General features: G+C 56.4%; 1 protein-coding gene across 6 annotated transcripts in view; it reads right to left on the reverse strand.

Annotated features, from left to right (window-relative positions):
- Positions 1-3,813: 3,813 nt before the first annotated feature.
- The window catches only part of DLG3 (discs large MAGUK scaffold protein 3), a 78,539-nt gene continuing 55,710 nt past the window's right edge, over positions 3,814-26,642 (reverse strand). For 3 of the 6 annotated variants that reach the window (XM_058814411.1, XM_058814410.1, XM_058814409.1), the window contains 12 exons: positions 25,748-25,904; positions 25,230-25,332; positions 19,908-20,022; positions 15,185-15,361; positions 14,483-14,558; positions 12,113-12,158; positions 10,406-10,456; positions 9,518-9,619; positions 9,179-9,351; positions 8,526-8,635; positions 7,861-7,952; positions 3,814-6,265 (listed from right to left, as the gene is read on the reverse strand). In XM_058814411.1, the coding sequence (XP_058670394.1) occupies positions 6,159-6,265; positions 7,861-7,952; positions 8,526-8,635; positions 9,179-9,351; positions 9,518-9,619; positions 10,406-10,456; positions 12,113-12,158; positions 14,483-14,558; positions 15,185-15,361; positions 19,908-20,022; positions 25,230-25,332; positions 25,748-25,904 (1,309 nt within the window). In that variant the 3' untranslated portion in view covers positions 3,814-6,158. Of the gene's footprint in view, positions 6,266-7,860; positions 7,953-8,525; positions 8,636-9,178; positions 9,352-9,517; positions 9,620-10,405; positions 10,457-11,109; positions 11,152-12,112; positions 12,159-13,797; positions 13,898-14,482; positions 14,559-15,184; positions 15,362-19,907; positions 20,023-24,922; positions 25,002-25,229; positions 25,333-25,747; positions 25,905-26,642 lie in introns of those variants that run through there. The other 3 variants (XM_058814406.1, XM_058814408.1, XM_058814412.1) reach the window with 3 other exon arrangements.

Below are 26,642 nucleotides of genomic sequence, written 5' to 3' on the forward strand. Positions count from 1 at the left end.
AAAGCTGGGGCTGAGCCAGTGGGGAATCCTCTGTGTGTGAGTGTGGGGTGTGCAGGGAGCCCAACAAGGACCCACTGGGTCACTGGAGCTGCCACTGCAAAGGGCCTCTGGTCCCAGTCTGGGGTGGTGACACTGGGACCCCAGGAGGGAGCTCCTTTACAGGAGCATGGATCTGCTTAGTGTCAATTCTCCATTTCATGGTGAGCTTAAATCAGTTCACCAGGCCTAGTTTGGGTCTCTGAGACACTGCTTTCAGATCTGTAATGCACAGTGTGCTGCCTGTTTAACCAAGAAATACCTTTAAATCTGTAAAAAATCCAGGTCTCAGATGAAACAGAAAATTTTTCTGGAGTCACAGGTTTGGAGATCCATGCTGCATCACAGCACTGGGGGACTCTAAATGATGCCACAAACTCAAAGGTTTCCATCCTGCCTGCAGAATCTCCTTGGAGCCTGCTGGGCTGGCTGTAATTGCTGCTCAGTTCTGACTTGCACACACATAAACAGGTAAAGGTGTCACATTGTACCTGCTCAGAAAGGTCATGCTTGCCCAGCAAGTGCAAGGAGGTAATTATATACAGCCATAGAAGGCAGCAAACACTAAATGTGGGTTTGCCTACAGCCAGAATGGTTTGAATTTTTTCCTTGCAGATACTCTGATTTCTTTTATGCTACACACAGCCCTGAAGAGCCCGGATCAGAAAAGTTTCAGACTCTGCTGATAGCACTCATCTCTTCCTGCACATTTTTACACAGTACATTTTATTCCAGGCTTAATATTTACCAAAGGGTTTAAGTAGGGCAAGAATTCCTCTCCTAGTTGAATCAGACTGTAATTAGCCATTTCCAGTGGCTGTTCCCTGTAGGTTGTCTGTGTGCAATCACACCTTTGCAGGTGTTTTCTGGTCCAGATGCAGACTGGTCCAGGCTAAATGTGCTTTACAGTTCAGCACTCCATCGAGGGTGACTGTGGTTTATAAATGTTTTCTAAACCAGCAACAGCTGACCTGTAAAAAAATAACAGAGCTGTTCATTCCTCCCCTATTCTTACCTTTTCATTGATCCCTGTTCTCTTTCAGCTCAGAGCTGTGTGCTCATCCCTGGATGTGCCCAGAGGGCTCCAGAGGGTGGCATTGCAGCTGTACTTTCCTATTTACACATCACTGTGGGAGCTCCAGGGTGTGCTGGACACTGGTTCTGTGCTGCAGAGCCCTCCCTGCTCCTGAGAGCACAGATGGATCCTCCAGGGCAGGACATCACAAACTTCCCTCCCTTTTCCCTAGCCAGTATTTTCTGCCCTTTTTTGCCCCTAATTTGACTTTTTAACCATTTATGGAGGAGCAGCAGTGCACAGGCATGAGGGAATTGCAGTGTGAATTGGCTGAGTCCAAACCAACACCTGGGATTGATGGGGCAGGCAGCCTGCCCTGGGAAAAACGTCCTTGCTGAGAAGATTTGGGAAAGGACAGGGCAGAGAGGATCCCAGCCCAGCTGCTGAGCCCTGGAGCCCCTTGCACCACCTCTCACCCAGAGCAGCAGGAGCAGGGCTTCTCCACAGCCCTGCACTGAGGGTGCACCTCCCAGCAGGCACTGGGGAGAGAGCTCTGCTCCCACTCCTGGGGCTGCACTGAGCACCTGCGAGAGGCAGGACAGGAAGGGGAGCTGGCCTGGCCACTCACACTTAATAGTGGTCACAGTAATCAGAAATCAAGGTAATTTGGAAGAGGGCTGAAGCTCATTAGAGGATTGGGCAGGAGCTTTTGTCAAGCAGTGCACTGTAACCAGGGGAGGAAATTCCAGAGTCGCCCTGTGCTGAGTCAGGTGTGGTCCCAAGCAGGTCCTGCAGGTCCCAGAGGTGCTCACACGTGCTGGTACCATTCAGACATGCTGCACTGATTGTCTCTAACTATGTGTAATGTTTTCCCTTAGGGTTAAAAACCCTAAGGGTAAACAAATGACCCTCATTTGGAGGCAAGGGATATAAATAAACACTGAAGGTCAAGGTACCCAAGGATTCTTGAAAGAAAGAGACACCTTTGGCAATATAATAACTTTACCTGCTTCACAGCAGATGCTTCAGTGCCATGAATCCTGCTGTGACAGCCTGAGGAAAGCAGAGAACAGCAGTTCTTGAAGATTGTGCTGCCAAGCATCATTAGCAACAACAGGCGTATCTAAGACAGCTCCATCAATGGGGAAAATAATTTGGAGAAAATTCTAATTACATTCCTTTAAGGCCCCTCTTCCAGTAGCCTCACAGCACAACCTGTGCTCTCCTGCTTAGCTAAGACAGCTAATTACCCAGAGCTGCAGACAGAAGCACAGACATGTTTCTCTAGAGCACAAGCAGCTTACAGTCTAATTTTCTAGAAGTGTCTTAGGGCAGATTAGTTTCATGCCTGTTGCAGGCAGCTTTAGCAGGACATCTTAGGAGAGAAAAGAACCAGCTCCTACATTTCACAACTGCACAGGAGCATTTTCAGGACAATGCTCTGCTATTTTCTGGGCCAGGACTTTGCAACTTATCCTTAGCCAGGAAAATGGGTGGTTACAGCTTTAACAGAGCCAGTTCCTTCTCCAAGCCACCCTCTTTCTCTTCACATGGTGTTTCTCTTCCAGAGGTTGTTCTGCCTCACAGCAGTGCCAGGGTTTATTTGAGAAGATAACCCCGTGTTCCTCTCCCCCTGGAGCCTGGATGTTTTGCTGTCACAGCAGATGAGGTGACACAGGAGCTCAGGACAGGCCATGGGAGGGGTGTCTGCAGCCCCACATGGGCTGGGCAGAGCAGCAACAGAGGATATTTCTGTGCTGCTTCATCCCTGGCTCCACATCTGTCAGCATGCAAGCAAAGTTTGATTTTGACAGTGGTAATTCTAGCATCAGGTCTGCTTAGCAACTGCTGAATCTTCTGCTGTTTTGTGGACAACCACCACCACCAGGCTGCTGATCTGATCAGTTAAAGGAGTTTCTAAATGGTTTTGAATTTGTCCAGTGAGCTTCACAAACTCAACAGTCAGCAAACTGTATGCCCATGCTCAGTGGGTACAATATCCTTGTTCTCCTGAAATCATAATTTGCTTCTCTTCTGTGCAGTTTGAAATTAAAAAAGAAATTGAGTATTTAAAAACCAAACCCCTTCAGCTCAGCTAAATGACAAAGCAGATTCAGGCACAAGAGTACTGTGACACTCCTCTAACCACATTTGTCTCAGTGAACACTCCTTTTCTTTGCATTTGAAGGTACTAAAAAATATACCAGTTGTCCTTACAACTTCTGATATTTAAACAGCATGTTAAAACTGTAAAAAGAAGCTCTGTATTAGCTGGACTATGTATGTGCTTTGTTGTCTTTATATCCAATACAAGAACAATTATATAGCAGCCCACAGACCCTATTATTTGTAAAGCAACCTCCCCAGAATTCAAGCCATGATCCAGAATACATTATGGTGTTGTGTCATCAGGCCAGACTTGACCTGGCTTAAAACAACCCAACCAAAAGCACTTTTCAGTGGCTGAGTTGCAGCTCTAAATAAGCCCACTTCCTTTCTTTTATTTTCTATTTTTTTTTTTACATTTCCTTTTTCCACTAGGCAAGTTCTCAGGTATCACCTTTTATACTAAAAAAGGCTATTTTTTTCCCCCTAAACAAGTGTCAACATTCCAGTTTGCCATAAAGAGACCATATGAAGAACTGCTAACACCAGCACCAAAAAAACCAGATCTGGTACACAATGAAGGACTCTACAAGAAGGTCTCAAAGACAAGAGTTCTTTGCAACTCTCTGTTTATTAAAAATATATGTCTCCTTGGAAGAAACACTGTTAACCAACTACTGTTGTCATTGATTCAGTACTGTCAGCTATGCCATGGAGTACATCATCTTTTCTCCACGTGACTCGAGAGAGGGAGACAGGCTATTAGGAAAAACCAGAAAAAAGAAAAGAAAAAAAAAAAAGACAAAAGATAGGAATGTGTGACTAGCACCTTAAGGACTTTCGTTTCACTTACTCCGCTTCTTCAGGGACCGACAGTTATAGCAGCTGGAGCAGGACCAGCGGGGCAGGGGCTGGATGCCCGGCAGGAACCCTTTGCCAAAGTTCTGTGTGCTCCTTTAGGGTCGGTCCCAGCGACAGCAGAATCCTCCTGCCCTCCACTGTGCTCACAGCTGGGGCTGCTGCAGAGCCCTCCTGGCCCCAGAAGCTGCTCAGTCCCTGCAGGGCTCCTCGGGATGCAGGGTGGGCAGAGAGGCTCCTCCCCAGGCAGCACAGGGACAGGGACAGTGTCACTGACTGACACACAGAGCCATCACCTCGGGGACAGGGACCACAGGAGGAGACTTACCTGGGCGTGCTTGGACAGCGACCTCCTGTGCTGTGGGTGGCTCTGTGTGAGGAACAGCATCGACAGCTCTGGGTAAGGTGGGAACCCAGCACACACTGCTCAAAGGCCACGAGAGTGTCCCCAGCTCCACACAAGGGCCCGGAGCCCCACTCAAGCACAAAGTGTCCTCAAAGACAGACATGTCTCAGCTTAGGGCCAAGTGTCTCTGTGCCTCTCCTGAAAAATGCCAGTGCCCAGGGCATGGGGCAGCTCTGCACCCTGTGCTCCTCTGCTGCCAGCTGGGGCACCACTCCAGGGCTCTGGGGTGGCTGGGGGAGGCAGCAGAACCCAGCTCCAGCCACAGATTCACACAGAATGTCAGAGCCAGGCACGGTGGCCATGCTGTCACCTCTGCTGCAGGGAGGGCTCCTCCCGGGACAGCCAGCCCTGGCACGGGCACACAGCAGGGCAGGGGAAGAGAAGGGTTTAATCTGTCACTGATCTGCAAAATGGGAGTGTCCATCCAAGGCACAGCTGGGGGCTTTTCCTGCCAGTGGCTAATGCAGAAGGGAATGCCAGTGTGCTGCCACAGCCAGAATGGGTCATTCCACCTGCACCCACAGGTACAGGGCCAGTCCAACATCCCAGGTTTTTCACAGCAACACAGGACAGTGAGTACATTTGTTCCATGTGGCCAGTAAAGTATTTCTTAACTAAACACCACAGATCTAGATTCTATTTACAATAGAGCCAGCTTAAAAAATAAGTTAAAAAACTGGATTTTATACCCATTCAGTTCATCATTGACAAGAGAAAAATGGAATAATAATAATAATTATAATAATAATTATTAAAAAAGCCAACACAACAACACAATATGGTTTTGGTTTAAAATCAGCTTAAAAAAATAGAACCAAAAGGAAACCTCTCATGCAAACACATAAAGTGATGTGTAAAACAATGTGCAATTTAATATGTAGCATCATCCATTCTCTTGCTCCGCAGCCTCCTGCTCAGTCTCTGTCTCCCAGCCTCTCGCAGGCCAGCTGCTGCTCCTTGCTCTGGTCCCTCCTGCACAGGCTGTGCCAGTCTCTGGCCTGTCTCAGACCCAGGGGGGCTGCAGGGAACTGGCCTGGATGGGAGAAGTTTCCAAAGCACCTGGTACCGTTTGAGCTCTTCCTGCCCAAGTGGACTCCCTGCGCTGAGTGCTCGGGACAGAGGAACTGAGAGAACCTTGCAATAATACAACACCTTTCCAGAGAGGTCCCTCAGATTTCCTAGTCCACATACATATATATATATAATATATATATAATATCTCTCCTCTATATTATATATAAATTACATATACAGATAAATAAAATGCTTTCTGCTGCCCCATCTGTCGCACTGTTCAGAGCTGCTAGACGGTCACACTTGGAAAAATGCCCCTGGAGCTCTGACACCAGCTCATGTGTTCAGAGTCCATTGTTTCACTTGTCTTCTTACATTAGTCCTTAGCTGCCTCCTCCCATCTTGATTCTTCGTTTAGTTAATAATAATAATAATATAATAATAATATAATAATAATAATAATAAAAAAACGACCTTGAATGGGTTTTCGTCTGTCTCTACTGGAGCAGTGGGAAGGTCCATGCAGGAATGGTGGGAACAGTCACGTGATGAATGATATGAGTTCATCCCAACAAAAGAAACAGGACTAGAAAACTCAATTTTGCGACGATCTAAAAAAGGGAGCAGGAATAGTTTTCATATCCTTCCCCCTCGGGGCAGAGGGCTCGGATGGGTGGGACTTCAGAGATCTTCTGCTCACAGGGAAGCAGGAGGGAGACATCTTCAGAGTTTCTCTGGGGACGGGACCCAGATGTAGTGCCCGGACTGGTCCTCAATGATCTGTTTGATTTTGCTGTAAATTTCTTCAAGAGAGTCTCCTTGTACGATGGCTGGAAGAGAACAAACAAGACCCTGAGCCCCAGGCAGCACTGCCCTGAATCAGGGAGCCCTCCTGGAGCCCCAGAGGGCACAGCCTGCAGGGACTGAGCCAGGCGGTGTCAGGGGAGCTGCCCTGGGCCCTGTGACACAAAGGGTTAAAGCAGCACCTCGGTGGGGATTAGCCAGTGCTGATCCCAGCTGGCAGAGCTCCTGGCTGTGTGCAGGGCCCTCCACACCAGGCTGCTAATCAGCTTTGCACGCTGTGTCAGGCACCGGGGCTGTGCTCACCAGAGCAGGGAAGGCAGGGCTGGGGCAGCTCATGGGGTGCACCAGGAACCCCCCCGAGGTGCCAGCTTTGTCCCTTCCCTCTGGTTTTCCCTCTGGCTGACTGCTGAGGGCTCCTCCTGTTTGCCTCCTGTGCTGCAGGGTGGGAACACAGAGCTCTCAGGCTGGGAAAGGCTCCCAGCAGCAGCCCCTGCCCCATCCTGCTACATCACAGCAAGATGCTCAAGAAGGGCCAAAGCTTTCCTGCCTCTGTAACCCAGCCAGGACCATCCTCCAGCATCTCTGCTCCCTCCTTCTAAGTTACTGGCACAGAACCTGTGGTAGTGACCATCTCTCTGCCCATTTCCCAGTTCTTTCAACACATTTCAGCCAACAGCATTCCTTTTTCACAGGTCAACATCAAACTCGCCCTCCAAGTGCACAGTGGCATGTTGAGGGCCTGTTTTCCTGGAAAAACAGCCAGCAGCTCTGGAGCCCAGGACAGGAGGTCTGGGGAAAGCTCACTGTGTTTGTATCCCATTATTTGCCCAGCTGAAATAAATTTTTGGAAAGCATCCTGCTTGGGGTTTTTCCCAGTAGCTGTTAGGCAGGTAATGCACAGTTTGGCAACATTTTCATTCCTCAACTTCAGAAGAAACAGCTATTGCACTGGAAAAAGGATGGAAGACCAGTTCCTCTGCCTCTTCACCTGCCTGTGGTTTTCCAGAATTAATCATGTTACAAACATTAGTTCCCTAATGCACAAGGATGCCTGTGTCATGAGCAGTTCATCTCAGCAGGCACAAAGTGTCAGCAACCCCTGACTGGCTCTTGAGCAAAGACTACTTAGGAAGCAAGCCAAACTTCCAGTCTTTTTTAGTAGATGTTTTGTAATAACTCATGACTGTCTCCACCATTTAGGTCACTAATTTTTAATCTTTCCCCTTTAGAAACTTCTCTTTTCTCTTTTCGAAAATGCTCCCCTTTTCTCCCATGCAGGGAGTTTACTTCCTGTAGACTTGTAGCACTCTGAAACCCTGTGCTTCCCCTGCTCGGGGATTTTTAGATTTTTATTATGGTTGAAGTTGGTGATTAGCTTTCACAAACTCAGAAAATCCTGCCTGACAACTTGTCTCCTCCTCTCTGACTGGTTTACTTCTATCCACTGATCTTGGAGCAGTCCCCTTGCAGAGCCCTCCTGGCAAAGTGCCATTTCTGTCTTGCTTTGATGAAGCTGGATGTTTTCCCATGACCCTGCAGTAGGACAGTGCTGGTAGAGAGGTCACAGCTGCTGGATGGAAAAATGAAGTAAATCAGATACAAGCCTGCTCAGGACACTCACCTGTAAAATATTCTCCAAACTCTTGCTCAAGTTTCATGGCTTTGTCAAAGACCTTGTTGGCCTGTTCATATGTCTGTCTCCGGTTCATCTCCCTGCCACACACAAAAAATAAGAAATTTTCAGCTCTTTTTCTCAGCAATGAACAGAAGCAAAAATAGCCCACAGAGCCAGGGTGCCTGGGAATCCTCTGCTCAGAGGAATGGAAGCTGTGCAGGACCCAGCTCCCAAGGGCAGCTCCCTTCCCCACAGACCCCAGGCTGCCTTGGCCCTTCCTCTCAACCTCCACAGTTCCTCCCACTGCCACCTACCCCAGCCCCTGCACCACAGCACGGAAGGGAATTCAAACCCAGACAATCCCTTAAACTTGTGAGACTGCTGCTGCCTGCCTAGGGTTTCTCATCCCCATAAAACACAGAAATAAGCAATTTGACCCCTTCTGACTTGAGAAGGGCTTTTCCCAGGCCCCTTGGTGCCAGCAGAATTCCTTCTGATCTCAGGGTCACTCTCAAGCTGTTGACTCTCCCCACAGATAATACTCTATGCTGCTGCTGCTGCTCAGAAGAGTTGCAAGCTCAGGTCTCCCATTCTTTCCAGCCTGCTCTACCCAGGGCCAGGAGCAGCAGGACAGGCAGCTGGAGAGGCACAGAACACGGTGCTGCACTTACATGAGGGCTTCAATGGATTTAGGTTTGATGAAAATGGCAATGGGATAAAGTTGTGCTTGTCGCAACCTCTTGATGGCATTGCCAGACACATCCAGGATGCAGTGCTTCCCCTGGAAAGGAGACAGGCAGGATCAGACCTACCCACACACTCTGCTCTGTGTGGGAAACAGCTTGCTCATACAGATGTGCTTGGAAAGGGAGGAGCCACAGAAATGAACCCCACTCCTAAGGCACAAGCCAGCTCCCAATGGCCTCACACTCCTGCTTGCTCAGGGCAGGACAGCAACAATGCAAAGGGACTGAGCCTTTGTTTGGACTTGTGAAACTATTTACAAGCCCTGGGTAGCTCCAGGACTCCTCCAGAGGAACGCTGCTGCTTTGAGGGCACCCAGGTATCTCCATTCTGTGAGTCCTGAGCACAAGGCTGGGCCAGCAGTGCCAGGCTTTTGGGTGGAGTTTGGATGACAGAGGTACCATACTGAGGCAGAGTAACACAGCTGAGAAAAGCAGCCACATGGCTTGGCAGGACTCTGGAGGGAGGAGAGGATCTGCTGTGCTTGCTTAATGTGGTTACAGCCCTTGATTAACACCAGGGGGGAAGGAGGGGAGCTGCTGGATGCATCCCAGTGTCAGGAATGGCACTTGGCACTCACCCGCTCCGCCACTGCCCGCACGGACTGGATGCTGGTGCCATAGAGATTGTCATTGAACTGCCCAGCCTCTATGAACTTGTTGTCCTGGATGTCTTTCTCCATCTGCTCCCTGGACACCACAAAGTGATAGTCCTGGCCGTCCACCTCGTTGTCACGCCGAGGCCTGGTGGTGTCTGCAGAGAGTGGGAACCAAGAGTGAGCCCAGAGTGACCCCACAAACCAGGAGGGACAAACCCACCCTGTGCTCCTTCCCCCTCCCCACGCCACAGGCAGGACCCTGCAAGGAGCAGAGCCAGCCCTGTGCCCTCCCTCCACCTGTGGCCCCGAGCTGGGACTTACGGGGCACGCAGGAACCAAACTTGTGAGGGAATTCCGAGATGAGGTCGTCGTTAATTCTGTCCTTGGTCGGGCCCAGGATGATCACTGGCCTGGCATAGTGAACTGCAAATGAGAGCCACACCTGAGCCCCCTGCGCTGCAGAGCTGACCCCAGTGCCACGTTTGGCATGGACCTGCCCTCTCCCTGCTGGCAGTGGGTGCTCCTGCTCACATGGGCACCCAAAGGTGCCTCCTCTGTGAGAGTTTATCTCCTCCTGGTCATGGTCAACATGTCCTTCCCATCTGACCCAAACCATCTGCACAGCCCCAGGGAAGGTTCTGCAGGTCTCCAGGGTCGTGGATCAGCAAAGCTGCTCCCTTGCTTGGGCAGGAGCCAGAACCAGGACAGCTAGGCAAGGATGCACAGAGCTGGGGGAGTGATGGGAGCCTAAGGGTCAGATCCAGCTCCTGGCAAAGACAGACCACCGAGGCTGGGACTATTCAGCCTGCAAAAGGGTCTGCAGGGTTTGGGCATCAAGCAGGGTTAAAGGCTGCAGGCTGTGGCTGGGGAGGGGATGCTCTGCTCTGCAGCAGGGACTGGGGCTGAGGCAGGAAGGGATAATCTTGCCCTCAGCTGAGGACTAAAGCCCAGCTCAGTTTTAGCTCTGGATCTCTCCCTTGGTCTTGCAGACCACACACAAATCTTTTCTGATTAAAACTGGGCAGTGAGGCCAGGAAAGCCATGCACACCTGGCTCCCCTGCTGCATGCACCACACAGGACTCCCCTTGCACCCACCCAGTGCCCCGCTGCTGTGGCAGGAGGGGAGGGCCCACAGGACCCCCTGGCTGTGCTGGGGACACAGGTGGCCCCACTGCAGTGGGCACAGGGCAGCTCAGCTCAGGACTTACTTTCTTGCCGCGTCACTGGCTCGTACGACAGGATGGTGTCCTCTTGTCCTTCTGCAACAGAGCCAGGGGGACAGAGGTGAGCACTTGCAGCAGCTCTCCAACCCCTCTGCAGCTGTGAGGAGCTGGCCCCTGCCCCTCCAGCCTCCTCCAGCTCTGGGGACACTCTAGGCTGTCCCCTTCACTCCACCCACGGATGTGAAGCATGACAGGCATGCAGCTATGCGCCCTTGAGCCACTTTAATTATTCATGTCCCAGCTCTGGGTCAAGCCTCCTCCTTCCCTCCCCCACTGCTGCAGGCTCCAGCCCATTGGGATGTTGCGTCCTCCCTGCAGGTATTTAGAGGACTTTCTGGGGACAGAGGGAGCATCTGTTGCAGCTGGATCCCATACTCTTGTACAGGCTTGGGCTCCAGGAGCCATCTATGCTCCAGGCCTGGCCTCTGGCCATTGAGGATGGGGCATCACCATGGACTGGGAGCCACCACCCCGCCCTGGAGCAGCCAGGAGAGAGCAGGGAAGCAGGCAGGCTCACTGCTACTGCCAGCCCCTGCTGTCCCTGCCCCGAGGAGGGAGCTGGCCGCAGCATCTCAGTGTCACCAGCAGGAAGGAGCAGCCTCCAACAGACAGGATGGACGTGCCCAGACGTGCACACTGACACACGGACACACGGACAGGGGTGGGAGAGCAGGTGCACACACACTTACTGGAACTGCTCTCGCTGTCACTGGTGTTTGATGTCACGCCCTCTGCAAAGCAACCAGAGAGATCCCTTCAGAAGGAGCCTGGGCAGGAGGCACGGGGGCAGCCAGCTGTCACCCAGCACTGGTGACCAAGGGCAGAACAGCAGTGGCTCCCCAAAACCTGCAGCCCAGCACCCAGTGGGACGAGTCTGTGCCTCGTGGGCAAGGGCGGCATCGTTCACCCTGGGCTGAGAGCCCGGGACATGCAGGGGATGCTCCAGGAGGGGACAGAGAGGCCAGGAGGGCCTGCCTGGCACATGTGAGGGCATCCCAGGCCGAGGGAAGGGGGAGTGCACAGGGGGTGCTGGCAGGGGAGCAGTGCAGCATGCACACAGCGGGCAGGGAGGGCACGGCTGTGCTGGCACAGGGATGGGGACAGAGGATCCACTGCCTCTGGGGACGGGGCTGGGACACACAGAGACAAGACAGTGACAGAATGGGACAGAGTTTGGGGCTTTGCTTGCTCAGGCTGATCCTAGTGCTGCGACCACCCCACAGAGCCTTGCTGGCTGCTGCCTGCCCCAGTCAGGCTCTGCACTGCCTGGGGTGTGGGGCTTGGCAGGGAACTCACACCCCATGGGGCTCCTCTCCCTGTTCTGCAGTTCTGCACATGTGGTAACCCAGAAAAAGGTGGGAACACCTCAAAATGTTGTCACTCTCCCCGTTCAGAGCAGGCCCACCATGGCCACGTCCCACCCACACTGGAAGTGGCTCTGAGTGTTGAAGCACCAACCAACCCAGACAGGAGCAGGAGGAAGAGGATGAGGAGGTGCAGCAGGCACTCAGGGCATGGCCACCACCCCCACACAAGCTCCCCCACCCCGTCCCACGTGCAGCAGAGGCACCTCAAGCCCCGCAGCCCCCGGGCTCCTCCTGCCCTGCAGCCAGGGAAGCACAGCTGCCCCAGGCACGCCCCAGGCACCGCCAGCCACACACAGGGAACAATGTGCATCAGAATTCAACTTACTCAGGTTCTTTGCTCCATAATAATCGTCACTTAACCCAGGGAAGTCCTGATTTCACAGACAGCAAGAAGGGGGAGAGGGGGAGAGAAGACAGCGCAGGAAAGGGGAGTCAGAGGGACGGGGGAGACAGAGCCAGACCGGCATTAGTGACAGGAGTGCAGAACGGCCCAGAGCTGCAACTGCAAGTGAGGTTAAATATCTTCAGAGCTGACACCATCAGCCCACTGCCAACACCCTGCCTTGTCTGGCTGGACCCCCTCCGCCCCCCAAGCTCACCCTCTCTGTCACAGAGCCCCCAGGAGCCACCCTGGGCCTGGGGAGGGCAGGGCAGCCACAGCAGCATCGCTGGCAGCAAGCAGTTGCAGCCCTGAGCTGCTGGCACAGGGGCTGAAGTGCTTCTCATGGGGTGCCCTGGCAGGGCACAGTGGCTCTGTGCTTCCCCAGCACAGCACAAAGTCCTGCAATACGTGGCAGGAGGACACTTTTCCCCAGCTGTGTGTGTCAGCTGCCCCACACCACAATGCTTGCACAGGCTGTGGAAATGTGAGGCAGGGACCCCTCAGTGCCAGCTGGGATGGACAGGGCAGAGCACAGGGAGGGAGCTGGCTGTGTGCCTGTGACACAGGCAGGGAGAGAGGGGCCTGCCCCATCCCCGTGCTGTGTCACCTCACTGCAGGGCAGCCAAAGCCAGCCCCAGGTTCAGCACGGATCTCACTGGAGCCCAGCCATGTGCAGGCACTGCCAGAGACAGGCAGATGCACAGACAACCTCAGCACAGCCAGAGGCTCGGGCTGTCTGCTAAAATCAGCTGGCACCAGCCTGGCATGGGCAGCACAGGGATACAGGGAGCTCTTGGAGCAGCCCAGCAGCAGCTCCTGCTCTGTGTGACACCAGGACAGCCCCAGAGGGGAGGGGACGCGCTTGCTGTGCTGGCACTGGGGCACAGACACAGCTCTGCCTTGCCCACTGCCCCTTCCCAGAGGTGTGGGCACTGCCAGCTGGGTGCCTGCCCGAGGAGTGGATGCAGCCCAGCACTCAGAGGAGGGGCTGGGTTTGGGGAGCAGCTCCAGTGCTGCCCACATCAGCATTTGGGGCAGCAAGATAAACACCCTGCCTTTACTGGGAGCCCCAGGGTGGTGAGAGCTGTGGAGCTCTAACATCTGCAGCCAGCTACCAGAGATGCTCCTCAGTCATGGGTGGGCAGCAGGGTCATGGCTTCCCTGTGTCCACACTGGAAGGGCTCTCCAGTGGGAATGTGAAGCTGTAAGTCACTTCTAGGGAAGATGAGGCTGGGATTTCCCCAGGCCTGAGCCCTGGCAGGGACAGGAGAAGCTCTGCAGGAGGCAGCCAGCCCCTCACTGGGAGGGAAGCAGGCAGAGGGAGGGAGCAGAGCCTGCAGCAAAGGGGGGAGAGCAGGGGGAGGCAGAGCAGGGAGCTGGGTGGGTGTAAAGTTGGATGAAAAGATGAAGACATTGAACATGAGAGAAAGGAAGAGAGTGCCAGACTGCAGCTGTTGCTTTCATTTCCAGCTCCAGTTTCTCCCTAGCTGCTGGCACAACTGTGGAGCACAGACCTGAGTACAGGCAGGTGCCAGGACCCCTGGCTAGGGAAAGGTGCTGAATCTCTTCCCTCAGGGCAGGGAAGCTCAGGGGTGCAGGCTTTCCCTCTCTGGCCAGCTGCTACTTACGTTCCTGTCCGCTGCTCTCCTGGGCCAGGTTCTCTTTGCTCTTGTAAAATGGGAACTTTCGAGAGAGGCGGAAACTCTTTTTACGTTTCGTTTTGATCGACTGAAGAACAGGAGATGGGAGGAGGACAGAAAAAACAATGGTGTTTAACACACGTGGGGAAAATTAAAATGGAGACACAATGAGGAGCTGTGGCAGGGCAGTCACCCTCAAATGAAATCATGGAGATTATGTGAGAACTGTAATGCAGGAAAAAAATTAAGCATGGAGAAAAACATGTGGTAGGGATGCTGGGAAGCTGACGGGGCAGTCAGTAGCTCTGCAGGGGTAGTCAGGCTGCTCTTCCTCTCTTGTTGGCCTGTTAGGCACTGCTCCTGAGGTGTGAGGGCAGCTACCTTCACCAGCTACCTTCAGGCAGCTCCAAGCCATGAGCTCTGCCACCCCATCACTCCAATCATGGCTCCTTCCCAGCGCTTTCACACCATCCTGGGCTCCTCTGCTCAATCACTGCATATTCACTGAGGGTTTGTGCCAAGCAGATGTGGGCCTGGGGCAGGTCCAGTCACACAGCTCTTTGCCTTGGGATTGTTTGAGCTGCCCCATGAAGAGCTTTTGCTGCTGGGACTCATCCTGCCCTCACTAGGTACCAGTTCCAGGTGCCCCACCGAGCCCCAGATCAGCACTTACCCTGTTGGACTCAATCATGCCAGTCCTGGCATGGAACTTCACTGTTTTCAACCGTGCTCTCTCCTTCTTCTCCACCCTGATCAGGAGACAAAGAGCTGCTAGTCCCAGCCATGTGCCCCCCACGTGGCTCCTCAGGCAGCCAAAGGCACCCTTGGGTGGTGGCCCCGTTGGCAAATGGAAGCTGCTTCCAAGGAAGGGGCAGATGTGGAGCTGCCTGCCCAGGGTCTGGGCAGCAGCAGGAGAGGAGCCAAGCCAGCCTTCCCAACAGTGATAGGGACAGACTCAAGGCTGGCTATGCAGACCTAAAGGCAGCAGCAGCCAGCTCCTCTGCTCTCTGTGACTCCCCACCTCACAGTGGGATCTGGCTACAGAGCTGGGCACACTGACAGAGGACACAAGGAGCAGCCCTTGCTCTCACACAGAGACCCAGACTGACTAACACCAACTCCCCAACCCCACAGGTACCACAGAGGGGGCTGATCACTCCCCTCCTCACCTGGAGTCTCCCCAGCTTTGGAGAACCTGCCCAGGGAGACCTGCACACAGCCCCAGCTTGCAACCCAACCCAGCTGCCCTGCAGGCTGCACAGGGCAGGTGCACTGGGACCACAGGGAGATCCCTCCTGAGCAGGGCCCTGGGGCTGCAGAGCTCAGGGAAATCCTGGTGTCACTAGGTGTGACAGCTCTGCTGAGGGACACTCACCTCTTCTTGCTGGGGATGACCCCGATCTGCTCGCTCTCGCCGTGGGCTGTCACCAGCCTGGCCTGCCACCACTCGTCATCCGAGGCGTTGATGACGTGCAGGATGTCCCCGTAGGAGAAGCTGAGCCCCTGGCTGGGCAAGCAGCTGTCCCTGGTCCGGTCATAGTCAAACAAGGCTCTGGGAGGGGCAGAGAGCAGCAAGGCCTTCTCTGAGCACGGCCAGGCAGTGAGGGCAGCAGCAGTGCCACCCTCCTGGGGCACTGCCACCATCACACCTGATAAAGTTTAACCCAAGCCCTGCCAAGGTGAGCAGTGCTGGCAGCCACCTGCACACCCCTGGGCTGGCAGGCTCAGCACAAGCCCTGAGGAGTGCAAGGCAGGAACAAGAGTGACTGAGAGACTGGACTGAGAGAACTCCCTGCTGACCTCAGCTGCAGGTGCACATGAGCCACGCTGAAAGTGCCTGTGGTTGGTGAGCAGGCCAGGCCCACAGCAGCAGCCCGAGGAAAGGCTGCTCCCCACCATCCCTCCATGGCTGTGGGGCCAAGGAATGGGATAGGGAACATCAGACCCCACTGCTGGTGGGTGGTTGCACTGGCAGAGACCACCAGGCCACCACAGCTTTGAGCACAGCCTTTATTTATGTACAGAGCCTGTGAGTGAGGAATGCATCTCAGAGTATATATATCTACTTCCACAACTGATCCTTTTCATAGCCCTAAACACCTCCCCTGAGAACAGTTTATTGAGTTTAAAATTATCTTCAAAATTAAACTAACCAGCTATAAAAAAGACTTTGGTTTTCTACTAGAGGAGCACAAATGCTTTTCCTGCACACCAACATCACACACAGCACTGCACCCTGTACCCATAAGCTGCTCTCAGAGGCTTCACCTGCAACTTGTTCTACTAATGTCAGATCACACAAACTGTGTCTGCTTTGATGCATTAACTTGCAAAAAGACAAAGAAAGGAACAAATCACTAAAAGTACTGGCAGCAAAATCTCTTGTATTTGCTCCTGGGACACTGGCGCCACTGGCCCCCAGCCCAGCACGAGCCTAGCACTGCAAACACTGGGTTGCTGCTGGTTTAATCCTGGCCCTAATAAACCCTCTGCAAGCAGGAGAGACGTCCTCTGTTCTGCTCATTACCCCCTTCCACTGTGAGGACCCCAAAGGGGGTCTAAAAGCACACTGTAAGGGGAAGGGCTGTGGGATCATGCGGCACGTCCCTGGGGAGCTGCAGAGCTTGGAGGGCATTTCTGCCAGGTGAGTCCTGGGCTATGAAACCTTCCAGGGCACTTGGGGCTGGGTCTTGAATGGGAAGACAGGCTGTCCCATGGGGAGGGACAAGACCCAATGTGCCCTGTGCATCCAGATACATTCAGCCACCAGATCTGCTCTCCTTGCCCAGCCTGCTCGGGGCTGGGACAGCTCCTGTGCCTGTTCCCTCTGCAGGGCAGCCTGGCTGGAGCTGGCAGCAGAGCCCCAAAGGGTGCTTTGGCTGGAGGTAATCGAGCCTTGCAGGCAGCTCCAGGCCAGAAGATAAGGCTGCATGTGGCTGGCAGGCCAATGTGAGGTCAGTGCCGCTGGCCAAGGCCTGGGGGAACTGGTCAGGCCGGTTTCAAAGGCAGGCAGGCTGTGAGGAGCCCTGCCCACTCCCTGCAGCCTGCCCTGATCAGGGCCCATGCTCTCCTCCCTACCCACTCCCTGCAGCCTGCCCCGAACAGGGCCCGTGCTCCTCTCTACCCACACCATGCAGCCTGCCCTGAACAGGGCCTGTGCCCTCCCTGCCCACTCTGCGCAGCCTGCCCTGATCAGGGCCCGTGCTCTCCTCCCTACCCACTCCCTGCAGCCTGCCCTGAACAGGGCCTGTGCCCTCCCTACCCACTCCCTGCAGCCTGCCCTGAACAGGGCCCGTGCTCCTCTCTACCCACTCCCTGCAGCCTGCCCTGAACAGGGCCCGTGCTCCTCTCTACCCACTCCCTGCAGCCTGCCCTGAACAGGGCCCGTGCTCCTCTCTACCCACTCCCTGCAGCCTGCCCTGAACAGGGCCTGTGCCCTCCCTACCCACTCCCTGCAGCCTGCCCTGAACAGGGCCCGTGCTCCTCTCTACCCACTCCCTGCAGCCTGCCCTGAACAGGGCCTGTGCCCTCCCTACCCACTGCATGCAGCCTGCCCTGAACAGGGCCTGTGCCCTCCCTACCCACTCCCTGCAGCCTGCCCTGAACAGGGCCCGTGCTCCTCCTGCCCACTCCCTGCAGCCTGCCCTGAACAGGGCCCGTGCTCCTCCTGCCCACTCTGTGCAGCCTGCCCTGCAGAGTGCACAGGGCCCGTGCTCCTCCAGCAGCAGCCACCAGCACCCCAGGACAGGCACAGCAAGGTCTGTGCAGGGTCAGGGCACCGCAGAGCCAGCACAGGAGGCCCTGGCACCCCAGGGCACGGTGCTCCATGAGAGCAGCCCCTGGCTGTGCTGGCATGCAGCACCCCCGTGGCTCGGTGCCCCTCGGGGCGCAGGGGCAGACGGCAGCTCCGGCAGCTCCGCTCTGTCCCAGGCCAGCTCTCACAGCCAGGAAAGCAGATGGCTTGGCTGGAGGGCAGGGGAGCAGTGCCAAGGACTCCCATGGCTTCCTCCTGGTGCCCAGGCACAAAGCCTGCCTGACCTCCATCTCCACCCAGCACGGCCCCAGCACTGCAGACTTTGCCCTCAGCAGTGCAGGGAGGTGACAGGCAGCATGTGAACCTGCCTTGCCCCTGCCTGCGCTGCACCCAGGCACCCCCAAATCAGCTCCAGCAGACACTGGGGTGCCCAGCTCCTGCACTCCCACAGCACACAGGCTGCAATGCAGCCACACAGGGCTGACTCAAGCAGCTGAGTAGCAAGTCCTGTAATTGATGTCCTGTCCACAGCACAGCAGCTCAGCTGGTTTCGGGTGAACTGTGCTTGAAACTACCCCGCCCAGAAGGGCTGGGGCAGCCTGGGCACCCGGCAGCTCTTCCCAGCACGTCTGCAGGGTGTGTGTCAAGCAGAGTGCAGTGATGGGCCACACTGGGGAAAAGCTCTCCCCTGGGATCACCCTCTCAGCAAGTCACAGCCCAGCTCCTTCTGGGTATGTGCGAGGGGCACAGTGCTGTGGAGGCCTCCAAAGCCCCATGGGGGGATGCACCAAGAATTAAGAAATGCTATGAGTATCATGGAGGCAACAGGGAGCTGCTCTGTTTCATAGGAATACTTTGATCCATGAGCACCTTTCCAGGCAGAGAACAGGCTCAACTCAAGCTGGACCCAGCCTAAAGCCTCCTCCACACATGAGGGTGCCCACAGGACAGCAGGGGAGTGAGGGCAGGCCTAACAAGATGATGTTTATTCAACACTGCACCCAGCTTGTCGCACACCCCCAGGAAGCCTGGGATGCTAAATCAAGCAAGATGCCTGCAGAGACTTGTGGGAAGGTGTGAACTGCAGGAACCCAGAGCTGCAGCTCTCCCCTCCTGCCATGCCAGGCTTGCAACATCTCCACCCTGCCTGAGGTCCCTCTGCACGGAGCAGCCATGCAGTGCGAGATGCAGCTGAGGCTCATGCAGCCTTGGCCCTTGCCATCCTTCTCACAGGGAAGGAGAAGCAGCATCCCTTGCTCCTGCCAGCCTCACCTGCAACAGGCTGCGCAGGGTTAGGATTTACAGGATTATTTTAATTACCAAGTTAAAATTACTCATTAGCGCTCATCCCACTGGCGCTGTGGCAGGCAGGAGGTGGCAGGAGGCAGGCAGGGATTGTCCTGTCCACACAGGACTTGCAGCAGTTTGAGCTGCATGGCTGTTTAACCCCTGCCTGCCTGTCCTGCAGCTGGCTCCAGACCAAAAGTGCTCTGAGGGCTCAGAGCAATAATCCTCCTAAGAGCTCATCTCCCATCCAGCCAGATCCTGCCACAGCAATGGCAGGACGAGACAAGGAGAAGCCTGTTAGCTGCTTCAGAGACAGTGCCCTGAAAGCTGCCACGAGCTGTCTGGGACACAAGCAGGGCTGGATGCCCACCATTTCCCTGTTCTCCTCAGTGTGTTGGGCTGGCCAGCAGCCACCCAGGCTCTGCAGAGACCACTGCTTTCCAAGCTGGAGCAGACCTTGGGAGAGGCATGCGAGCACACAGCCTTGACAAGCCAGTGCACAAGTCTGGTGCTCCCTCCAGGCTTTGTGATGCATCCAGGGCACTCCACTCCCCTGGCCCCCGACACACCAACCTCCTCTGAGGCTCTGCAGAGCCCAAGGCTGAGCAGTGACATCCCTGCAGCAGCCGTGGGGATGTGTCCATGGCACTGTACAGCCCAGGTTGAGCTGTGACAAGCCATGCAGCCCACGCTAGGGGATGTGCCCGTGGCTCTGCATAGCCCAGGCTGAGCTGTGACACCCCAAGAGGCAGCCATGCTGGAGGCTCTGCACAGCCCAGGCTGAGCTGGGACCAGCTCTTGCAGATGCGCCCATCCCTGCTGGAGGCTCTGCATAGCCCAGGCTGAGCTGTGTGCCCCCTGCAGCCCTCCCCACCCTCGGGGGCTGTGCCGGTCCCTGCCAGGGGCATTGCATAGACAAGGCTGATCTGTGACCCCTGCCTGCAGCCATGGGGATGTCCCCGTGGCTCTGCACAGCCCAGGCTGAGCTGTGACCCCCCTGCAGCCCTCCCCACCCCCGGGGCCGTGCCGGTGGCTGCCGGAGCGGGCGGGGCCTTACCGGACGTAGAGCGATCTCTTCTCGCTGGTGCGGAGCGAGCCCGAGCCCGAGCTCATGCTGCTGTTCATCATCTGCTCCCGCAGGTCGTGGATCTTGGACTCGAAGCGGCTGTACTCTGCGGGGACAGGGCTGCTCAGGGCCGGCACGGCTGGCCCCGGGCTCATCCCCACGGGGCATTGTGCCCACCGGCCGGCCTGGCACTGCACACAGAGCTGGAGAGGTTACAGAGCCGTGCAGGGGTCCGGGCAGGGCATCTGGAGCAGGCAGGGCTCCAGCTGCTCCCAACCCCACCACAGCTTCCCACACAGCAGCTCAGGCAGTGCTGCTGTGACCTCCACTGCTCCTTGAGGGAATGGCTGGGCAGGACTTGGCAAGCTGCTGACCTACAGAACAGCTCAAAACATGGAGAGAGAGCAAGAGCCCCTCCAGGAGACCACTGCCCACCAGCTGGAGCAGGGAGACACAACCACAGCCACTGGGGGAGCCCCCAGTTACCGCTGTGCTGGCAGCAAACACCTTCTTCTCAGCAGGAATAGGGAAAAGGAGGCAAAACACGAAGTGCCTGCCCTTGGAAGAGGTGCAGGGAGGAGGAATTCACCTTTTGCTTCTACATCCCAGCAGCAGAGACGTGCAGGAAGAGCTGGGGAAGCCTCCAGAAGACAGCAGCCCCTTCCTGCCAGGCGGCTGGGCAGGAGCAGCCGCCAGCCCGGCACCCAGCGCTGCACAGCCCGACCTTCAGCCTCCAGCTGGGTGTAAAGGTCGGGCTGACACGCAGGGTGGAGGCTCCAGGCCTCCCTACCCAGGGCTGAATGAGGAAACTGCAGTTGCGGCTCCAGGAAAGCTGCAGGCACTGCCACAGCTCACACTGCCAGACCTTGCCTCACATCCGTCATTTTGTGCCTTGGGCAGGTACAGGTGAGAGAGGACCACGCTCATCTGTGCTCTAAGACCTGCCTAGAAAGTCTTGTCCACAACCCAGTGGTTTAGATGTGGCTTGGGATTTAATTCTGGGAAGGGGAGCATGGCAGCTGTTGAGGAGCAGAGCCACAGCTGTGCTGGGCTTGTGGAGCCACCTCACACGGGGGGGAGCAGCAGCACTGCTCAAAATGCTCTGTGGGCTGTTTGGGAGCCAGCCCCTCTCCCATGGACTGTCAGTGCAGACAAAAGCAGGGCTGGGGTTGTGGGATGGTGCAGCTGCAGCTCGGCAGTTCCTGACTCTACAGCCTGGGGATCCCCCTGCTACACCCACTTACCAAAGATACATTTTTACTTAAGGATTGGGAAAAAAAAAAAAAAAAAAAAAAAGGGCAATACACACAAAAGCTGCCAAGTGGCACACAGAAGCTCCATGCAGTCCATGCAAAGCCCCTTCTCCTGCCATGTAAAACCCAGAGCTGCTGCAACACCAGGCAGGGTCAGTTAATGTGGGGACCATGAGAGCCCCTGGCTGCCCCACACCAAGGGGCACCCACTGCCCCACCTGCCTTCCTGCTGGCAGAGGGAAACACAGACCCAGCAAGGCATGGACAATGCTTATTTCACAAGAAAACTGAATTCTGCCACCCAAGCAGCACCAGGGTTTTACTGTGCTCTCAGCAGAGGGAAGGGAGCTCCATCCCACTCCACATCTCTGGACCCACACAGCTCATTGTGCCGTGCAATACCCATAAGCTCTTGAATCCCAGAGGAGCATCTGTCAGAAGTGGGTACAGCTGTTTTTTAAGCCCTCTTTGATACAGAAGGGCTGTTTTCCCCTCAGAAAGCACCACTACAGCCCTTGTTCCCAGCCAGGTCATGGCAAAGTCTGCTGGGGCAGAGATTCCCTGCACACCCAGAGGGGAACGCTGCTCCTGCTGCACAGACTGACTCCTCCTGCAACACTTCTCCACAAGAACTGTGGAGGATGCACTGCCTGGGACTGGGCAGGGAACACAGGCCAAAAGGAGAATTCTCACCCCAGCATCAGGGTGGGGGTGTTGGAAGGGCAACCTGTGGGTGCCACTGCCCTGCCAGAAATGGCATGTGCATCCCCCTGCAAGCAGCCCAAAGCTCTCAAATGTCCCCATTTCAGCTGGGACACTCCATGGAAAGGGCCTTTCCTAGTTTTGTTAGAGTGGCCACACTGTTGGGAGGGAGTCACTAACATGACAAGAAGCACAAACCAGGCTGGCTGCAGCAAACTGAAGGACACAGGGGCTGCTCTGGCTTTAACCCCAGAGAGCAAACACAGTCCTGCCCTAGGAAGGGTCTGCAAGGAGCCACCAAACCAGATTTGCCCCAGCTGAGGAGGGCAGAGAGTGGAGGAGCAGCCAGCCCCAAAACAAACCCACTGCCTCCGTCCCAGAGCAGGGGAGACAAGGTTACCCCAGGATTAAGCACAGGGCATTGCCACGTGCCATGGGCACCCTTTAAGTGCACATTAGAACAGCCTGAGACAATTACCAGCAGATCACCCCCAGCAAGGAGTGCCCCTGCCTTTGCTCCCCAACTTAGGGCCAGCTTGGCTCTGGAGCACCTCCTGTGCAGCTGAAACCCTCGCAAGAAGCTTGCCCAGGGTGCAGCAGGGAGGTGAGCCAGGGCTGATCCCCACAGTGCTCAACACGTTCAGGACATGCTTATCAACACTGCAAGGTATGTAACAGGTGAGCTGGCACCTCCTGCCCTGAGTGCCAGGGCACTGTGTGCCAGGATGTTTGCTCTTCTCACTCAGCAGCTCGATAAAAACACCCCTGCACCCTCCCACTGCCTTTCCCTTTCCAGGGTGTGGGTGTTCCTAGAGCTGGGCTGATTCTGTCCATCCTCAGTGGAATCCCTGAGTGCGTACATGAGTGTGCACATGCTACAGACCACCACCAACAGGCAGGGATCACCTGCCTGCCCCAGGATCCCAGCAGCAGCACACGTGTGTGACACACCTGCAAACACACCCAGCAGAGCCAACAAAGCTCTGGCTCTGCAGCTGAGCACCAGGAGACAGCACAAAGGAAACACACTGCCAGACAGGGGAAAGCAACTCCTGAGTACACATAAAGCCCTGGATCCAAACACTTCTGCCAGGCCAGGCCATCAGCAGAGCCCAGAAATGCTCAGTCACAGATTTCAGCCCAGCCACTTGCAGAAACTACTGACAGCTTCAGTCCAGCATTTCAGCACCCTGACCCCAGACACCTTCCCTCTGCACAGGCCCAGGAAAGCAGAAGGAAGCACAGCCACAGGGAAAGCTCAGAAGCTTTTACAACTCATTGCACAGCCTTGGAACTCCCCTTTGAACAGACTGACTCAGAGAAGGGCCATAATGTGACTTTTTATACTTTCAGGTGAGGAATTCAAAGCTTTCTTGCATGGGGTGTGAGGAAGGGGAATTGCTAAATCCAAGTGCTGGTGATAGCAGCAGGCAAAGGTCAGGGGGAGAAGTGCTCAGAGGGAACAGACCTCACAAAAACTCTGAGGAACCATCACTCCCCCTCCTCAACAGCAGGCAGCAGTGGTCAAAGGTGCTGTGCTCAGAAGAAGGGTTAGAAAGAGGAGCTGCTGTCCTGCCTTTCTTGGTTGGTCTTTGATTCTTTTCCCTCCTAGTGTTTGGAAGGACAAAACAGGGAGGGCTCCTCATCCCCTGAGACTGCACAAGCAGCCTCTCTGCCCCTGGAGCCCCAGCGAGGTCAGGCACAGAGCACACTGTGCTCACCCAGCACCCAAGGCAAGCTCTGTCCATGCTCAGGTACAGAGACGGGTGCCATCCTCCACCTCTGCTAGCGGGGAAGAACTTCTCAAATCCCTTTTCCACCCGCATCTCCTCCTCTGGCATCCCACAACCCAGCTCTCCTGCTTTTTCCACATGACAAACAGAGAAAAGGCAAACATTTGAGAATGCACAGCCCATTGAGTGGGTCCAGCCTCACCCACACTGGGGGCTCACACCCACCAGGGAGATGTTTCTCCATGACTCTCAGCCCTTCAAGCCTCTGGAGCACTGAGGGCAACCTCCAAGTCACAATAGCCTGTACTTTACAGCCACAATGCTGCCTCCTGGGATGGCTGCAGCTCCTGTGCCGGGTGTTGCTGCCCCAGGAACCATCATGGACGTGGAAAGTCACCAGCTACAACACACTGACATTTCCGCCTGGGTCTAAGGGGGTTTCAAAACATTTTGTCCAGTTTGACATTTAAGAATCACTCTCGGTTGGTATCTTTGCCAAATCTCAAGTGGCAAAGGGAGCCAGAAATACGAGAACATTAAGCTCTTCCTGGAAAGAAAGAAAAAAAAAAGCCAAAACAAACAAACCCCACACCCACAGCAGAGCCTGAGCAGCACCAATGACTCCACGCCCCAATGGCCTCTGCCACGGGATGGAGGAACAGCGGACACCGGGACAGCGGGACCTCGCCCAGCGATGCCACAGGAGGCACGGGATGAAGGGCATGGCCCGGGGGCCATCGGCCTCCTTGGAGGGGACAGAGCATCTGGTGGGGAAAGCTGGTGGGGAAAGCCGGTGGGGCCCAGGGGAGAGGCGTTTTCCAGCGGACGGGAACGGCGGCATCCCGGCACGTGCACGGTGCGGCCCCGGGATCAGCCCCGGCCCCGCTCCCTCCCAGCGCTCGCCCTCGCAGCCCCCGGGCCACGCTCCAGCCGCCCAGCGGAGCCCCGTGCGGGCACTGCCTTCCCGCTGCCCCCGGCGGCACCGCCCGCCCCGGCCGCCGCCGGGGAACCCGAACCTAGCGATAAGGAAGGGCTGGGGCGGCGCCGCAGGTGGGATGCTCGCAGGGGGGACGAGCCCCAGCTCAGCAGCGACGCCCCGGCTCCAGCCCCGCCCGCACCGTGATCGCCCTGCGGGACCCCTGAGCTCTCCCGACCACGGGGTCCCTCCCGCAAGGCCCGCGGGACCCCACGGAGCCGGGCCTCGCGGCGACGCCCTCCGGCAAGCGGAGCTCTTCCCCCTCCCCCGAAGGCGACCCCGGCCCGTGGAGACCCCGCGGCCTCGCTGCCGGTGGGTCCCGGCGGGGCTGCCAGCGCTCACCTGAGACGGGGCGGCCGCGGCCCCGCACCCCCGGCCCGCACACAAAGCCGCGCAGGCACGGCCGGCGGGACGGCGCGGCCCCGCCCCCCTCCGCGCCCGCCAATCGGAGCCCGCCCCGCCCCCGGGCCACGCCCCCGGCGGAGCCTCGCCCGCAGCCCCCCGCCCCGGCCTCCCGACGGCGCGCCAGCCATGCCCCGCCCCCTCATCTGCATAACACAACTGTCTCATCTGCATAGCCACACCCCTCATTTGCATGCCCCGCTCCCGGTGCCGGGGCCGAGCGCGGTGTCCCGTGGCGGTACGGTACCTTCGGGCCGGTACTGCGCGATGATGGTCACCGTCTGCCCCGCCCGCTTCAGCGCCGCCGCCGCCTGCTCGTGGGTGGCGTTGCGAAGGTTCACGCCGTTCACCTGCCGGGACAGGGACAGAGCGGCTCCGCTGAGCCAGACCCACGGGGCACGAACCACTGGGTCTACCCTGCGCCTCGGCCCCGCTGCCCCGCCCTGTACCGGTACCCACGGTACCCTCAGAGCCGCATCTCTCTGCCACTGCACCCTCAGCACCACGCCCGGTACTGGCACCCTGCTACCCGCCCGGTACCCACGGTACCCTCAGAGCCGCATCTCTCTGCCACCGCACCTCCCGCACCACGCCCGGTACCGGCACTTCCAGCACCGGCATCCCCGGCACCTGCCCCCGGCCAGCCCCCCACTGCAGGCAGCCCGGGGCCGGCCCCGGCACCAGCACCCGGGATGAATTCCCCAGAACCGTGCCCAGCCGGGGCTGTGGGAGCATGGAGGGGCAGAGGGTTCCCCACCGACTCACCGAAAGGATCCGGTCTCCCCTTCGCAGCTCCCCGCTGAGGTCAGCCGGGCCTCCAGCCAGGATAAAGGACACAAAGATCCCCTCACCATCTTCCCCCCCAACGATGTTGAAGCCCAGGCCGGTGGAGCCTTTGTGCAGGATGATTTTCCGGGGCTCCCTGTGAGGACACACAAGGGACAGAGAGAGATTAGGGTGAGGAGCAGCAGAGCTGGTGACAGGCTCTCCTGTGCCCAGGGCTCGTGGCACATTGGTGGGGCTGGAGTCACTCGAGTGCAGCCTGGTGTGACTCAGCCCTCAGCACTGTGGAGACTGATAAATCAGAAGAGGTGGCAGGTGGAGTGACATGAGACACAGCATGGACAGAGACAGAGCATCCACCGTGAAATGACACACAGAAACACTGAACTGCATGGTGGCGTCAGACGCCATAAGCCAGGAGGGTGGGATCAAGCCCCTCCACAGCCCCATGCACCCTTCCAGTGCCACAGACCCTGCACAGCTCAACAGAAGTCCTTCATTTTTTGATGACTTAATTCTGTCACAGCTCAAACAATAGGGAGGCAAAAGCAGAAAGACAGCCCGGCAGTGCAAAACTCCTGTGTCAGTTTTTGTCTGGGAGAAAAATCCAACGTGATGGGAACAATGGCAGCTCCCAGCTCAAGCTCTGGACTGAAATAAGGAACAAATGATGCCAGACAATTAGCACAGGCTGGTGGTGATTGTCAGCCAAGATGATACTGGAGACCATCAGTGCATCCACTGTGGCTGGATCCTGGGCACTTCCTTGGGTACCACAAGGACAAAGGACCATGGAGCTCAGCAGCCTCATCAATCATCACCTGCCAGCTATCAGAGGGAAATCTCTGGGCTGTGTTAGGAGAGATGCATGGCACTG

The sequence above is a fragment of the Ammospiza caudacuta genome, chromosome 14, assembly GCF_027887145.1.
Source record: "Ammospiza caudacuta isolate bAmmCau1 chromosome 14, bAmmCau1.pri, whole genome shotgun sequence".
NCBI classification, from domain to species: domain Eukaryota; kingdom Metazoa; phylum Chordata; class Aves; order Passeriformes; family Passerellidae; genus Ammospiza; species Ammospiza caudacuta.